Source organism: Neovison vison, chromosome 4, assembly GCF_020171115.1.
Source record: "Neovison vison isolate M4711 chromosome 4, ASM_NN_V1, whole genome shotgun sequence".
Lineage (NCBI taxonomy): Eukaryota > Metazoa > Chordata > Mammalia > Carnivora > Mustelidae > Neogale > Neogale vison.
The window spans coordinates 62,058,994-62,074,677 of NC_058094.1; the positions used below are offsets into that span (position 1 = coordinate 62,058,994).

At 35.8% G+C, this 15,684-nt stretch overlaps 1 protein-coding gene across 1 annotated transcript in view; it reads left to right on the forward strand.

Annotated features, from left to right (window-relative positions):
* Positions 1 to 15,684, forward strand: part of EYA1 (EYA transcriptional coactivator and phosphatase 1) — a 174,894-nt gene that overhangs the window by 64,044 nt on the left and 95,166 nt on the right. The window contains exon 9 of the mRNA XM_044245466.1: positions 78 to 264. Within this exon, the coding sequence (XP_044101401.1) occupies positions 78 to 264 (187 nt within the window). The remainder of the gene's footprint in view (positions 1 to 77; positions 265 to 15,684) is intronic.

Genomic DNA, 15,684 nt, shown 5'->3' on the forward strand with positions numbered 1-15,684 from the left:
ATAGTTATACTTCAAAAAGGGGGTGATAAGCAGCAACATCCTCTGATGGATTACTCTTGTGTGGTTTGATTTGGTAGGACTACCCATCTTATCCGAGCTTCGGCCAGGGTCAGTACGCACAGTATTATAATAGCTCCCCGTATCCAGCCCATTATATGACGAGCAGCAACACCAGCCCGACCACACCGTCCACAAATGCCACTTACCAGCTTCAGGAGCCACCATCTGGCATCACCAGCCAAGCGGTTACAGATCCTGCAGCAGGTAACTATGTGCACTTTATTAATCCTGCAGGCTAGATTTCTGGTGGTTTAAATGCATTTTTCGACAGTCCTATATTCATGCAGTGGTTTCACAGTTTTGGCAAGTTTTGGCACAGCCTACATGTAAGTCCAACATCAGGATTGTGGCATTAACTTTATTTATTTTTATTTGCTGAAAAATTTCAGTAGAAATTACGTAACTTCAAAAGCCCTTGAAACTGAGATTTTAGTTAGTTGTAAATATACTCAATTTTCAAGAGAGACGGTGTTTTGGATACATAATTAGAAATATTGAGCTATAATTATTAACTATAATTATAAATATTTGCCCATGTATTGAATATGAAAATAAATATTACCTCAAATTCAATGTTTATTATCATTATTTAATGTTTCTCCAAAATTAAAAAAAAATCAGAGTTAATAATGGAAAATCATGATTCCTCTGGCTCACCCTTCCCACTCAAGTCCTACTCTGAATTTCATAACTGGGCATGAGAATTTTCATACTTCTGCACAAACCTCGATAGGCCCTTTCCAGTGAAAATCTCTCCATCTCTGGAAATTTTCCTACCAAGTTTTTGACATTTCTTTCCCTCCTTTAGTTTTTTTCTCTGAAACTCTTAATATCGTTGGCTTAATTTCCTGAGTTGGTCTTTACCTGTATTTCTTATGTTTTCTCTTTTACGTCTCACCTTTGTCCTATTAAAAATATAGTCTCTCCTTTCATGGAGTATGAAGTGAGCTATTATCCTCAAACAATTGCAGAGGTTGCTTCCCTTTGCCTTTTATTTTTAGAGCCAAAGCCTGCTCTTTGCTATAAGCCAGGGTAAAATGGTCTTCCTCTGAAATACACTTCTATCACAATGCGATCATAGTGTTTTAATTCTAGTTGGTTATTTTAAATCATGAAAACGAACTTTATGGAACAGGTGTTAATTTCAATCTTGACTATAGGTTTGTCTTGCAAATATTACCAGATGTCCCCCATAAGGAAAAAAAAATCTCCTTTCGGGTTTTAGTGTTTCACATTTTTTCTTAAATGTAGACGAACACTATTTTGTTCTACAGCAGGAAGTTACATCATTCTTAAACTTGTATTCCAGTGAACTATAAATACTATTTCTGCACAGCTCGATTCCAAACATTCTAATCTTTGATTATCGTAATCTGTTTCCCTTTATTTTTGAAAAAGTAGCTTGGTATATTTTTTACTCCGTTCACATGAATAAATACAGTATTCACAGAATCTAGTATACAAGTCCTTTAGATTTAACATCTATATAATTGCTGTCAAAAATTGGATTTATTATAGAAACTGTTCCAGAGTTTTCCTCTCCACTTCCATTAATTTCATATAGCATCATGAGGAAAGATAATGGTTTGTCCCAATCTCAGGGAGATCTCATGTATTCGTATGAGCCATCTGGGTCATCCCAACTTCTTGAGGACTAACAGGAGCTTTGAATTAGAATAGCTATGTGAACAAGTGGAGAAACTCTTCAGGATTTGTGGAATAACGGAATGAGAAAAGACCGCAGAGTAATTTTACTTAACTCATCATGACATTTTGATTGGGAAGAGTACAGTACAAAACAAAGTAGTGAAAACTTAATCATGTTTTTTTAAAAATTAAGGTTGATTAGCTCTTTCTGAAAAATACCAATTTAGTCATATCAGAAAAGTTTGTGTCTGAAACGTGCCATTATTTTAAGTGAATTTTATTTATCAAAGGTGTACGCCTGGGTGGCTCAGTTGGTTGGACGACTGCCTTCGGCTCAGGGCGTGATCCTGGAGTCCCTGGATCGAGTCCCGCATCGGGCTCCCAGCTCCATGGGGAGTCTGCTTCGCTCTCTGACCTTCTCCTCGCTCGTGCTCTCTCTCACTGTCTCTCTCTCTCAAATAAATAAATAAAATCTTTAAAAAAAAAAAAAAAAGGTGTACCAAGTGAAGGAGTGGGGAGGGCTAGGCACAAAGCCATGTCACGTAGGAAACAATGCAAAAGTATGATTTTCCAAATGTCTATAAGATTTTTTTAAAAGACTTTATTTATTTAGTTGACAGACATAGCGAGAAAGGGAATACAAGCGGGGGGAGTGGGAGAGGGAGAAGCAGGTTTCCTGCTGAGCAGGGAGCCCGATGTGGGACTCAGTCCCACGACGCTGGGATCATGACCTGAGCCGAAGGCAGATGCTTAACTGAGCCACCCAGGTGCCCCTCAAAATGTCTGTATGATTTTTAATATTAAATTATTTATTTTAGATTATATTTGAATCAATGCTTAGTGTTTCAGGTACTCATTTCAATTTCAGTGTATGGCTACAGCATAAGAATGAATTGAACTGGGGAGAAAATAATATTTTTCAAGTTTCTTTTTTTTACCACTTCCCACTAAAATAAATGTATGGATCACCCTTCCTTATGAAGTAGAAGGTTCAGGGAGTTTCCACATTAAAAAGAAATGTAGATTACTTGAGAAATTCAAGGAAGAGTTAGTCTGATTTTAGAGATTTTGGTTCATTTGTTTATTTACACTTACAGTATGACTGTGGATTCTGCCTAAGTCTTTTGGAGTTAATTTTCCTTTCTTACTGATTATGTAAGATTGTAGACTGGTCTTTGATAAAAAGGAAGTTTTGAATGATAGAATCCATAAAATCATTGAAGAATTAGAAGGAATCAATGATTTATAACATATAACCTAATGTTTTTGTCTTATGATAGAAATAAAAAAAGTTTAAAATCATGTCTATTTTGTTGAAATAACTTCAGATGTTTTTCTTTTAATAGCCCATTATATTTAAGGTCATTATTTTGTACATTGGAAAATTAGACTCTAGGTATGATCTGGTCTTCTGTATGGCCAGGGTTCTGCCTTTCAGTTTCAAGGAATTATACAGTACAGAATGAATGCACAGTGTATATATGTGGCTTCCTCCCATACTTTATAATATCTGTCCTTGTATTGTTCATGGAATTGTTAGGTCGTAATGAATATATAAAGATAATCTTGCAAGGATTTTTCAGGCCATACATATAAGGACTGATTATTTGGTGTTATGCATTTTTAAAGTTATGAAGTATAGCTAGCTTTTAAGTCTATGGTTTTAAGCAGTATCCCTTAGAAACATGTATCTCCTCATGAATCTTAAGTTCAAAATTTATTTTAATGTGTTTATAATTAAATATTGAAAACTATAGTCTCCTTTGGGTAGATATATGTAATACATTCAAAATAATATAACTTGAACATGAAAGTTTAATCTTAAAATTTCAATTCATTTTAAAACCTAAAAACAGCAACTTTTTTTTATTGAGATATAATTGGTATTTAACATTAGATTTGTTTCAGGTGTCAACATAATATGATATTTGTACATATTGTGAAATGTTCACTGCAGAAAGTCCAGTTAACATCCACTAGCATATGTAGTTGCAGATTTTTTCCCTTGTAATGAGAACTTTTAAGATCTACTCTTGGCCATTTAAATCCTTTGCATTCATTTTTAAAAATGATTTTGGGGCACCCAGGTGGCTCAGTCAGTTAAGTATCTGACTCTTGATTTTGGTTCAGGTCACGATCTCAGGGTCATGGGATTCAGCCCTGCATCAGGCTCCATGCTCAATGGGGAGTCTGCTTGAGATTCTCCTTCTCCCTTTGTCTCCCCCACCACACCCCGCCACCCCGGCTGTCTCACATGTTCTCTTTCAAATACCTAAATAAATCTTTATTTTAAAAAATGAGTTTGTTAGTCAACAAACTCATTGTTGTTTTGACTATCTTAATAAAATAAAATTTACATCTTCTGGTGGAAATATGTGAGTATTCACCTACCTTGAGAAATACGGTGAGGTTTATCTGGTTATTTAGCAGCATTGTAATTTACTTATTGGGCTCAAGAAAATCACACCTACCCTTCAACTAGCAATGCTAGCCTCCCCCTGCCTCACTGAAAGTCATCTTGGTTGCTTCTAATTTTGGCAATTATAAATAAAGCTACTATAAATATTTATGCTCAACTTTTTCTTTGTATAGACTTAAGTTTTTAAATCACTTGGGTGGTTGGTAAATAGCTGCGTGATCACTGAATTGTATTATAAGAATATGCTTAGTTTTATAAGGAATTGTCAAATTGTCCTCCAAAGTGTACACCATTTTGTGAACCAATAAGCAAAGAATGAGAATCCTGTTGTTCACAACCTTGTCAGCATTTGGTGTCATCAGTATTTCAGATTTTGGCCATTCTAATAGGTATGAGGCAGTATCTAGTTTTAATTTGCATTCCCTTAATGAAATATTATGTTGTGTATGTTTTCGTATGCTTGTTTGCTCTGTATATCTTCTTTGGTAAGGTGCCTGTTCAAATCTTGTACCCACTTTTTTTTTTTTTTTTTTTAAGATTTTATTTATTTGACAGAGAGAGGTCACAAGTAGGCAGAGAGGCAGGCAGAGAGAGAGGAGGAAGCAGGCTCCCTCCTGAGCAGAGAGCCCGATGCAGGACTCGATCCCAGGACCCTGAGATCATGACCTGAGCCAAAGGCAGCGGCTCAACCCACTGAGCCACCCAGGCGCCCCTTGTACCCACTTTTTAATGAGCTTGTTTTCTTATTATTGAGTTTCAAGAGTTCCTGTTATGTTTTGGATAGAAGTCCTTTATCAGTTAAGTTCTTTCTCCTATTCTGTGGCTTGTCTTTTTAATTTCTTAACAGTATCTTTCAAAGAGCTTAAGCTTTTAATTTGAAACAAGTCCATTTTAGGCGTTTTTCTCTTTCATGGAATATGCTTTTGGTTTTCTATTTGGAAACTCGTTGCCTCGCCCAAGGTCACCTAGTTTTTTTCCTATGTAATCTAAATGTTTCATAGTTTTGCTATTTCAGTTTAGGTCTCTGATCCTTTTTGAGTTAATTTTTGTGAAAAGTAGAGGTCAGTTTCTAGATTCCTTTTTACTTATTTATTTTTGCATGTGGTTGCCCAGTGTTTGTAGCACCATTTGTCGAAAAGCCTATCTTTTGCTCCATTTGCTTTATTACTTCTTGGTCAAAGATCAGTTGGCAAACTTTGTGTGGGTCTATTTCTGGGCTCTCTGTTCTCTTTCATTGATCTATTTGTCTGTTCTTTTCCTATTACCACATTATCTTGATTATTGTAACTTTGAATAAGTCTTTTAGATGGGGAGTATCACACTTCTAACTGTGTTCTTCAATATTGTGTTGGCTATTCTGGGTCTTTTGCCTTTCCACATAAACTTTAGAGTCAGCCTGTCAGTATCCACCAACTAACTTACTTAGATTTGGTTTAGAATTGCGTTGAATCTATAGATCAAGTTGGAAAGAACTGAAAATATTGTATCTTGACAATATTGCATCTTCCTATCCATGTACATGGAATATCTCTGCATAAATTTACTTTTTCATCAGAGTCCTATAGTTTTCCTCATATAGATTTTATACATATTTTTAGATTTATCTTTCTTTTTTGGTGCTAATTAAATTATATAATGTTTTTCATTCAAATTCCAATTGCTCACTGCAGGTATCTAGGAAAGCAATTGACTTTTGTATATTGTATCCTGAAACTTCACTATGATCACTTATTAGTTCCAGAAGTTTTTCATGTTGATTCTTTGGTATTTCTCTTTTTACATAAACACTTATGTCATTTTTGAATGAAGACAGATTTATACTTTTCTTCCTATTCTGAATATCATTTGTTTTTCTTTTCTTATCTTATTGCATCAGCCAGGACTTCCAATACAGTGTTGAATAGGAGTGGTGAGGAGACATCCTTGTCTTGTTCCCATGATCTTAGTGAGAAAACATCTGGTTTCTCACCATTAAGTGTGTTTTTAGCTACATGTTCTTTGTGGTTATTTTTTCATCAGCTTGAGGACATTTTCCTCTGCCCCTAGTTTGCTGAGAGTTTGTATCATGAATATGTGTTGGATTCTGTCCAGTGCTTTTTCTGCACTGTTGATATGATCATATGATTTGTCTTTCTTAGCCTGTTGATATGATGAATTACATTATTTGATTTTCAAATGTGGAACCAACTTTTCTTACCTGGAATAAATCCCACTTGGTCATGGTGTATAAATCTTTTATACATTGTTGGATTCGGTTTTGCTAATATTTTAAGAATCTTTGCATCTATGTTCATGAGATATATTGGCCTGGGGTTTTCATTTCTTATAATGTCTTTGTCCGGTGTTGGTATTAGGGTAATAGTGACCTCATAGACTAAGTTAGGAAGTTTTTTTTTCTGCTTCTATATTCTGGGACAGATTGTAAAAAAATTAGTATCATTTATTTCCTAAATATTTGGTAGAATTCACCAGTGAACCCATCTAGGCCTAGTGCTTTCTGTTTTGAAAGGTTAATTATTGATTAAATTTCTTTAATAGATATAAAACTATTCAGATTATCTATTTCTTTCTGTGTGAGTAGATTGTCTTTCAAGGAATGGTTCTTACCATTATAATTGGTGGGCATAGAGTTATTCATAATGCTCTTTTATTATCCATTTAATGTCTAAGGGATTGCTAGTGATGGCCTTTTCACTTCTGATATTAATGATTTGTGCCGCCTTTTTTTTTTTTTTTTTTTGCCTTGGTTAGCCTAGCTGGAGATTTATCAATTTTATTGATCTTTTCAGGAGCCAACTTTCCATCTCATTGATTTTTCTTTATCATTTTCCTATTTTCAATTTCATTGACTTCTCTGATTTTTATTGTTTCTTCTTTATTTTGATTTAACTTGGTCTTCTTTTTCTAGTTTCCTAAAGCTTGAAGCTTAGATTATTGGTTTTAAATCTTCCTTCCCTGCTAATACATGCAGTAAGTGCTATCAAGTTCCCTCTAAGTATTGTTTTTGTTATATCCCACAAAATTTAATATTTCTATTTATTTTTATTTAGGTCAAAATATTTTTATTTCCATTATCATCAAACTCCTCTCTTTTGAAGAGGTATATATTTATAAACTTTTTATTGGAGAAAAATATTAGAAACTTGATATCAGTACAGTATGTATTATTTGTGACAGCTGTCCAGTTTTTCATATCTTTCCAATTAAATGGCTTTCTGTTGTTAGAAATGTATTTAGTTTCTGAGAAGAAGAGTATTTCATGGCAAATTCAAATTCCATTATCTATAAGAGAAAATTTTTATCAGAATCAACTCTTTTTCTTTTTTTATTCAATTCTAAGTCTTGTAAGACAGTATCACAGTTAAACCCATGGTTACATTAAATTTTAAATGATGGGTTTCATTTTAAATTTCTTTTAAATTTCTCTTTTGAAACAATTCTTTACAAAGCAAATGGTTTTCTTTTATGTTCAAAAACATATAGAGGTAAGAAAAAAGAAAAAGGCATTTTAGGACGTTTTTCTTTTTTGATAGTATCTGAGTTCACATAGTATCATCTCTTAGCCACTGACATGTGATGAATGCTATTTTCTTATATTAAACCCTAAAAATTTTAAGGCATATTATTAGCAAAGTAACCAAGTACATTTTTTTCAAAAAGGTGATAAAAACTATTTAGCTACCATTTGAGAATAATGGTCATGAAGGAGTTTTCTAACTTGACTTTCTTAGAAAAGTACTTAAGCTATTCTTTAAAAATATTTTTATTGTATGATTTCTCCTTATATGATCAAAATATGAACTTATTTATAATTCATTTACTTTGCTTAAACAATTTGGCTTGAACACATTTTTTGTCAAAAATCTTAGAACATTTCATAATAATTACGACAGCTATCTTAATAATAATACATAGTACAAATGTAATTGATGTTTTTAGAACTTGCCATTACAAGTAATCTTATAACCATGAGGTGTAGTACTATTTGTCCCCATTTTACAGATGGGGAAAATCAGGTACATAGCTCTTACATGCTCAATAAACTATAAATATTATTGAGTTAATTGAGAATTTTGAGGCCAAATTTTTGTGGAAGGACTAATCACCTATAACATTGTCTTACTGAAATACTACAAAGCCATCAGAGAGAAAGAGTAAATAAATGGGAAATAAAATATTTTAGGCGAATGCAAAATAAAACTAGTTATTTGTTCATTAGGAATGAGTTTTGGTATGCATGGTATAGAAAAGTCAGGTTTTCAAAGGATTTATTCATTTGAATTCTTACCAAAAAGGTAGACGGTTGAAATCTACCTTTTCATGCTCTGACTACATGCAGACGATTTACTGGTTAAGGTGATGTACGGGAATCTTGCCAATATTGAATTTCAAGTGACAGAGGAAAAATCAGTATAAGAGGGAATTCAATATGCATGGGAAACCATTTGTTCCCTCTGCTTCTTTGATCCTTGCCAAGGCACACGAAAGTAGAGCAAAGCGCCTGAAAACCGGGAACATTCTTGTGCAAAGTTGCAGGGGAACTCTGAGCTCTCACAGGAATTCAGTGTGACAGGATGAAAAACTAAACTGCCGGCCGTCTGCCTTATAAATGCAAGAAATTCGGGCCACGTCTATATAACTGAACACGCCTACATCTGTCCACTGCAGAAATGATCCTGAGGTTTGCAACAGCATGGGTCTCGATAGCTCCGTTTTGCCGAGTGAGCAGTTCTGAAAATCTTTAGGCCATACTTGCTCTTTTTCGCTGATGCCTTGTGGACTTTGGAAAAGTTTGCAATTTGTTCAGCTCAAAAATAAACTCTTTCACTGAAACAGTTTTAACTAACATTCTGGAAACATTTGTCGGCAAAACAAATATTTGTGTCTAAAATAGTCAGGCTATTACGATGTGAGAAAACAAAACAGATGTTTGTTTGGGGTTGTTGGGTTTGTTTGTCTTGATGGCATTTGCTTTCTTGCTTGCTTGCTTGCTTTTTTTTCCTCACCCCAGAGGAAACACAGTGTTAACCCTAATGAGATTATAAAAATCTTGAAACTAAAGTTCATTTTTTATTTTATATTGTGAGGAAAGTCATAAAAGTAGGTTGCCTTATCTTTGAGTTTTGGATTGTGTTTCCAAAAAGTGAAAAATTCAGTGTTTTAGAATTTTCCCATTTTGTGCCTCATTACTGGTTTGACTAATTTTTTCAGTTTGTAGTCAGTTTTAGTATGCGTGGATTCAAATATGTCATTCTCTCTTCTATTTATACTTAACATATGATTTGTGTATAAATACCCCAAATAAGAAAGCATATATCATTGAGCTAGTTAAATGCATTTACTGTTCTTCCCGTTTATTACTTTATCTTCTTTGGTAGCTAATTGATTTGTTGTTTCTGTAAAGCATTAAGCATCCTGTGGGATCAACACAGATCAATGTAGTAAGTTTCCTTGTTTAAGTTGGAGGACATCAGCATTTACTGATAAATTTTTTTTCTTTGGAGATGGTTGAGAAAAGAACATACAAAGTTACTTGTGCCTCATTTAATTTGGATTGATTTGTTTAGTAGATAAGTTTTGGGTTGACTTTCATTTGGGTTGACTTTTTGGTTGACGTTCATTTATTTTCTGGGGATGGTGTAATTTTATTTATGTATTTTTATTGAAATATTGTTAATACACAATGTTATATGAGTTTTGGGAATACAACATAGTAAATCGACGGGTCTGTACATTTCTCTGTGCTCCCCACAACTGTAGCTACCATCTGTCACCATACACCACTATCAAAATACCATTGACTATATTCCCTGTGCTGTACCTTTCATCTCCGTGATTTATTTGGATTAATTTATAAGTAAAGATTGATGGCTATCATTTTTAGTCCCAGTTTGATAGCCAAAAATTTAAGTTTAGTGAATTTTTACAGTTTACTAAAGAACATATGAAAATGGGACAAAATTATAAAAGTATAGGAGGATTTACAGAGAAGAATAAAATTCCCTTAATCTTTTGTAGCCAGTTTTTTTCAGCTGAGTTCCTTGTATATTTTCCAGGGATACATGTTCCTTATATAAACATATACAAAGCACTTGCCCCGGATACTTTTTTTTTTTTCCCACATTCAAGTATGTATAGTTTGTTATTTTTCTTTTTCCTTAAAGAGAATAGAATACATACTATTTGTTTTTTTTTTTCTTTTTTTTTTTTTTTAAGATTTTCTTTATTTATGTGACACAGAGAGAGATCACAAGTAGGCAGAGAGGCAGGCAGAGACAGAGAGGGGGAAGCAGGCTCTCTGCCAAGCAGAGAGCCCGATGTGGGGCTCGATTCCAGGACCCTGAGATCATGACCTGAGCTGAAGGCAGAGGCTTTAACCCACTGAGCCACCCAGGTGCCCCAGAATACATACTGTTTTGTCCCTTACTTTTTTACTTAACAATATACAGAGAAAAATTTATAGGTATTTTTGATATGAATTTTATAAGCAAGTATAATAATAGCTGGTTTTTTTGAGTACACACTATGTGCCGGGCATTTTTCTAAGCACTGTTGATGCGTGAACTTAGTTCAGTCTCACCCAATTGCAAGAGATAGGAAGTGTAATCATTCTCCCCATTTTACAGATGGATAAGCTAAGGAGAGAGGTCCATGGCAGCATGAGGATTTAACCTCCAGAACTTGACTACAAACTTGAATTCTTACTTAGACCGGCAGGCTGGTTCCAGAAACCACTGTGTCTGAGGTTTCAAATAAGCAAAATAATGGAAATGTAAACAAAGAAGAGGCAGAAACGATCTGGTGTTCATTTTCTTAAATTATTCAAAGAACTTAGCAAAGGCATGTATTAGCAGATATTCAGTTAAATATGTGTTAAATAATTTGAATAGGCTCTCTTTGCTTGCAAAATAGTATAGGTTTGAAATTACAGAGAAGTGGTATATAGTTATATTTAAGGTATCTTCTAGTATTTCCTTTCCTTTTTTTTTTTTTAAGATTTTATTTATTTATTTGACAGAGAGAGAGAGCACAAGTAGGCAGAGAGGCAGGCAGAGAGAGAGGGGGAAGCAGGCTCCCCACTAAGCAGAGAGCCAGATGTGGGGCTTGATCCCAGGACCCTGGGATCATGACCTGAGCCAAAGGCAGAGGCTTAACCCTCTGAGCCACCCAGGAGCCCCATAGTATTTCCTGAATTACAGGATCAGTTTGTAGATATCTTGAATATCCCAACAACCATAAGCATACTTTTCCTGAATGTGCGCTCTCTCCACTCCCTGTTTATCCTATTTAATAGTTATCTGTCATGGACTTGCTTAGAGAACAGTTTCTCACAACATCTCTACCATCCCCTCTCCTTCCCGGAGGATCTGGTTCTCTACATTTCCAAGTTCTTTTTTCTGTTTCCACTTGGATCTCCTGGTGATGAGCAATAAGTGTAGGGGTGATGCTATTATTTTATCAAGGAAAAGGGAAGCCATCCATCTTAAAGTATAAGTAGGCATCTTAATCTAGCACAGTCACCTTCTAACACTTTTGAAAATATTTATATGACCCCTCCAGAAACTTTCTCAGGTATCTCTTCATAAAATTAAAACTGCATTTTCTTCAGTACCAGTAGTTAGGATGGATTTTACTGTTGTTCCCTTTTATGTAAGTGCTGATATTTGAGTATAATTTTCTAATATTTTGCTATAGTAGTCACCTGGGTTATTGATTGATTTGATAATCACGTTATTGATTGACATGATGGATTGATTTAGCAATCACGACTGCCGTTGTCTCTGTGGAGAATAGCTTCTGGGTTCCAAAAACTGATTTAAATATATGTAAAGCAGGGGAACCTGAGAGGCTCAGTTGGTTAAGCACCCGCTCTTGATTTCTGCTCAGGTCATGATCTCAGGGTGGTGGCATCGAGTCCCACCTTGGGCTCAACACTAGGGATAAAGTTGGCTTGGGATTCTCTCTTTCCCTCTGCCCCTCCCCATGTACAAACTGCTCTCAAGCACTCTCTCTCTCAAAACAACAACAACAACAACAACAGACCAAAAAACATAAAACATGGCTGATTTGTAAATTGACAACTCTCTTGTCTCTACAAATCCACCTGAGCAGCTTTATCAAGAAGCCGTTGGGCAGTAGGGAATTTTAAAGTTAGAAGGGATCTTACAGGTTCTTTTGCTGAAGACCTTCACTTTTCTGATTATGAATAAGGAAACTGGAAATAATGACATCTTTCCAAAGCGGCGTCACCCGTCCTTGCCCGCGTCTCTTAATGGCATGCTGGAGTGGCAGCCTTGGAAGGCAGCGTGATGTGGCGTGGCCTTTCCTCCACTGCTCTGGGCAGCACTGCTGTCTGCGAAAGATGGGGACAGAGAGCCCTTAATGAGTTCGCAAGCAGGATCAGTTAGGGAGACAAATTGTTAGGTTTAAAATTATCAGGGTTTTCCTGTACCTGAGGTCTTTCCGGATCCTTTGATACTAATACCCACCGAGAACTGCACATAATGGACATGCTTCCCAATAATACTGGTCTCGGAACCAGTCTCCACCCACCCCCACCCCCACAAGGGATACCTGTGATCTTGGGGACTGCACCGCCTCAAGGTATTAATTAAGAAAAAGGAGTGGTGGCTAAGGATTTGGGGTTTGGCTAACCTGGATTTGAATCCTGGCTCTATTATTTACTCTGGGCAGGTCACTTAGCACTTCAGCGTATCGGTTTTCATTAAATGAGGATAACCCTGCTCATGTGTATGGGATGAATGTGAGGATGACGTTATGTAAGTGGCCCGCAAAGTGACGGACGCCCACTGGGCCCTCAAGTGTTCATTTGTTCCATGTGTGCATTTAGCAGACATTTATAAAAGCTAAGCTGTGCCAGGCCTTGTGCCTGGCCCAGGGGATATAGGGGGGACAAAAAGTGCAAGATCCCTGGCAATAGGGAGTCAGTGTGTTTTCTTCCCTCTTGAAGGGAAGAAACGTGGCGCTTTGTGCATTATAGTTGTTTCAGATGCTGAAACCCCCGAAGTGTGGTTGACCAGTTTCCTCCACGTAGTATGACTGGGAGAGGCTGAAACGTGAGAGGACAGATGATAGAAGTTTCTGTGAGGTTGTCTACATAGCACTGGAGACAATGGCTGTATTCCAGGAGTGAGAAATCTCTCTTGATTTAGTTACTAGACCTTGACTGAATAATTAATTTACCAGGGAGACCACAATCAGTGATGGTGTGAAAGGGAAGTAATGGTTGTAGAATACAGATAGAGAAGTCAGAACAGGTCTCTAACATTAGTTCAAATATTTATTAATCTGACTTCTGGCTAATCCAATAATATTAGTCAACAAGTCTACTTGTGTTTAGTTTATTTTACCCAAGTTTCTATGGGAGAGTTCTTTAGCTGATAACTTAAACTTGTTAAGATTCCTTTAAGTGTTCTCCTCGTTAATAAGGTAATATTTATTGAGAATATAATATAATATAGTATAATATAATTTATTCAAGACCTTGCTGAGATTTCTGGGTTTTGTTCATTTGTTTGTTTGTTTGTTTGTCCAAGACAGCAAAAACTCCCACTTAAAACATCTCCCAGTATAACATTGTCATGGTCACACTCCGTGGCATATAATTTTGAAGACTTGATAGCCTATTACTTGGTAGGTCTATAAGAATCCCAAGCAGATTTTGAGGACTATCGTGAGACTTTCCCTTTGGCTGTGGCCTTCCATATGGGAATCTTCCCTGGTTAGGTCCCTTTATTTTCAAAAGAGAATATCGTTTCTATTCTCAACACAGGTAACTTAGTAAAACATATCCTTCTCCACTCAACCGAGCAACCAAGAGGAACTCCACTTTAGGTAACTTGGAGTATAACATCTTACCTCTTTGCTTCTTAACACTCAAGGAGATACTCGCTTCTGTCAACTACCAGAAGGTAAAGCTTCATTCTTCTAGATATTTTCAGTTTTACCCTTAAAATAAGCAAGGTCCCCCCCAGCCTAGGTCTGCAATCTATGAACTGAGTTAGCCCTATGAAGTCTGCTGTGGTTCGTCTGAGAAGTAAGAATCATATGAAACCTGTTGTTTTCCTTTACCATGAGGATATATCCCTGGCATCACACTAACATCCTCTCAGTAAGCAGTCTTGGGAGGCATTTTTGTCTCGTCTCTGTGCTAGAAATACCTAGGTTTCTATAGAAAAATTGATGGTCTCATTATAGATACCGCTGAGTCTTAGAATTCTGTGTGCCATTGACTGCGGACCTTAGGGCAAGCAGACATGTGCTGACCACTCTGTCTCCTGGTTTTATTTTACCTTTTCCAATTCAGTATTTTTTTTTTCTAATGTAGTCATTTGTTTTCTTAAATTTTCATATAGTTATTGTGTACTTATTTCGTGCATTATCTTAAACCCATTCTGGAGAGTGGTAAGATATAAATTATCTGGAAAATACAATTAAGAACTAAAATGTTTTATTCAATAAGAATAGGAGTGAGAAAATCGATTTACCCCATCCGGTCCATATTCAGGAAGCACTTAGTTTCTAAATTTTCCATTATCACCGTGTTTGTAAATGTCGCCATTTTGGTTAATATGTGCACAAAAACCCACTTCAAGATTCTCATAATTACAGCTTCACAAGAGCACACACCTGCTCATCTTTTCTTCTCTTTGCTCAGAGCCCCAAACTGCCGTGTCTAATAGGCTTGTTATGTGTTTCAATCCAGCTAATTTATATAAAAAACATGTTGTGAATTGAAAAATGGCTCCCAAATGTAAGAATTCATTTTCTCTACCACTGACATTATTTCCAACTTGTGCAGTTTATTTTCTTTTCCATCCCTGATGACATTTTAAATGTTCTCCCTTTCAGTATTCTAAGAATGTTCTTTCTGTGGAGTCTCTTTGCTTTCCAGTTTCCCAGTTAATGTTTTCCCTAAAGCGTCTGTTTCAGTACATTTGTTCATCTAATTACCTCCCCTGACTCACTTTTAATATTGATAAAGGTTATCGAGGAAGCACATTTCTCTTGAGACTTATTCCTTAATCTTGCTATTAAATTTCATTACCCTGTTCCCTAATTGAAGGAAAGGCAGAAAACACAGTTTCTTCTCCTTTCAAATATGAGTGAGGGCTTAAAGATGTTCCTCAACATTCCATTAGGTATGCATTGAGCAGCTCTTAATTATAAAGTTGTCTTAGGTTCTGAAGGGATACAGAGAATAGGACGGTTCTTTCCTATCCTCAAGGAGCATTTATGTAAATAGCCAAACCTAACAAACCTTATATTTTTAAAAATGCCATGCTAGAAGCAGCAAAGTGCTCTGGAAGAATATCAGAACAGAGATTTCTTATATAAAGTATTTGGAGAAAAAACTAATGAAAGGAATGAAATTTATTCTCAGCAATGAATGATGTAAATGGGTGAAGGACAGAGAAAGAGATGGGGTATTTATTCAAGGCTGGAGAAATAGACCCTTTTAAATGGGCTCGTCGGAGGTATCACTTCCATCAGAATATAAATTTCACTGAAGAATGAAATCTTTTTGAGCCGACAAA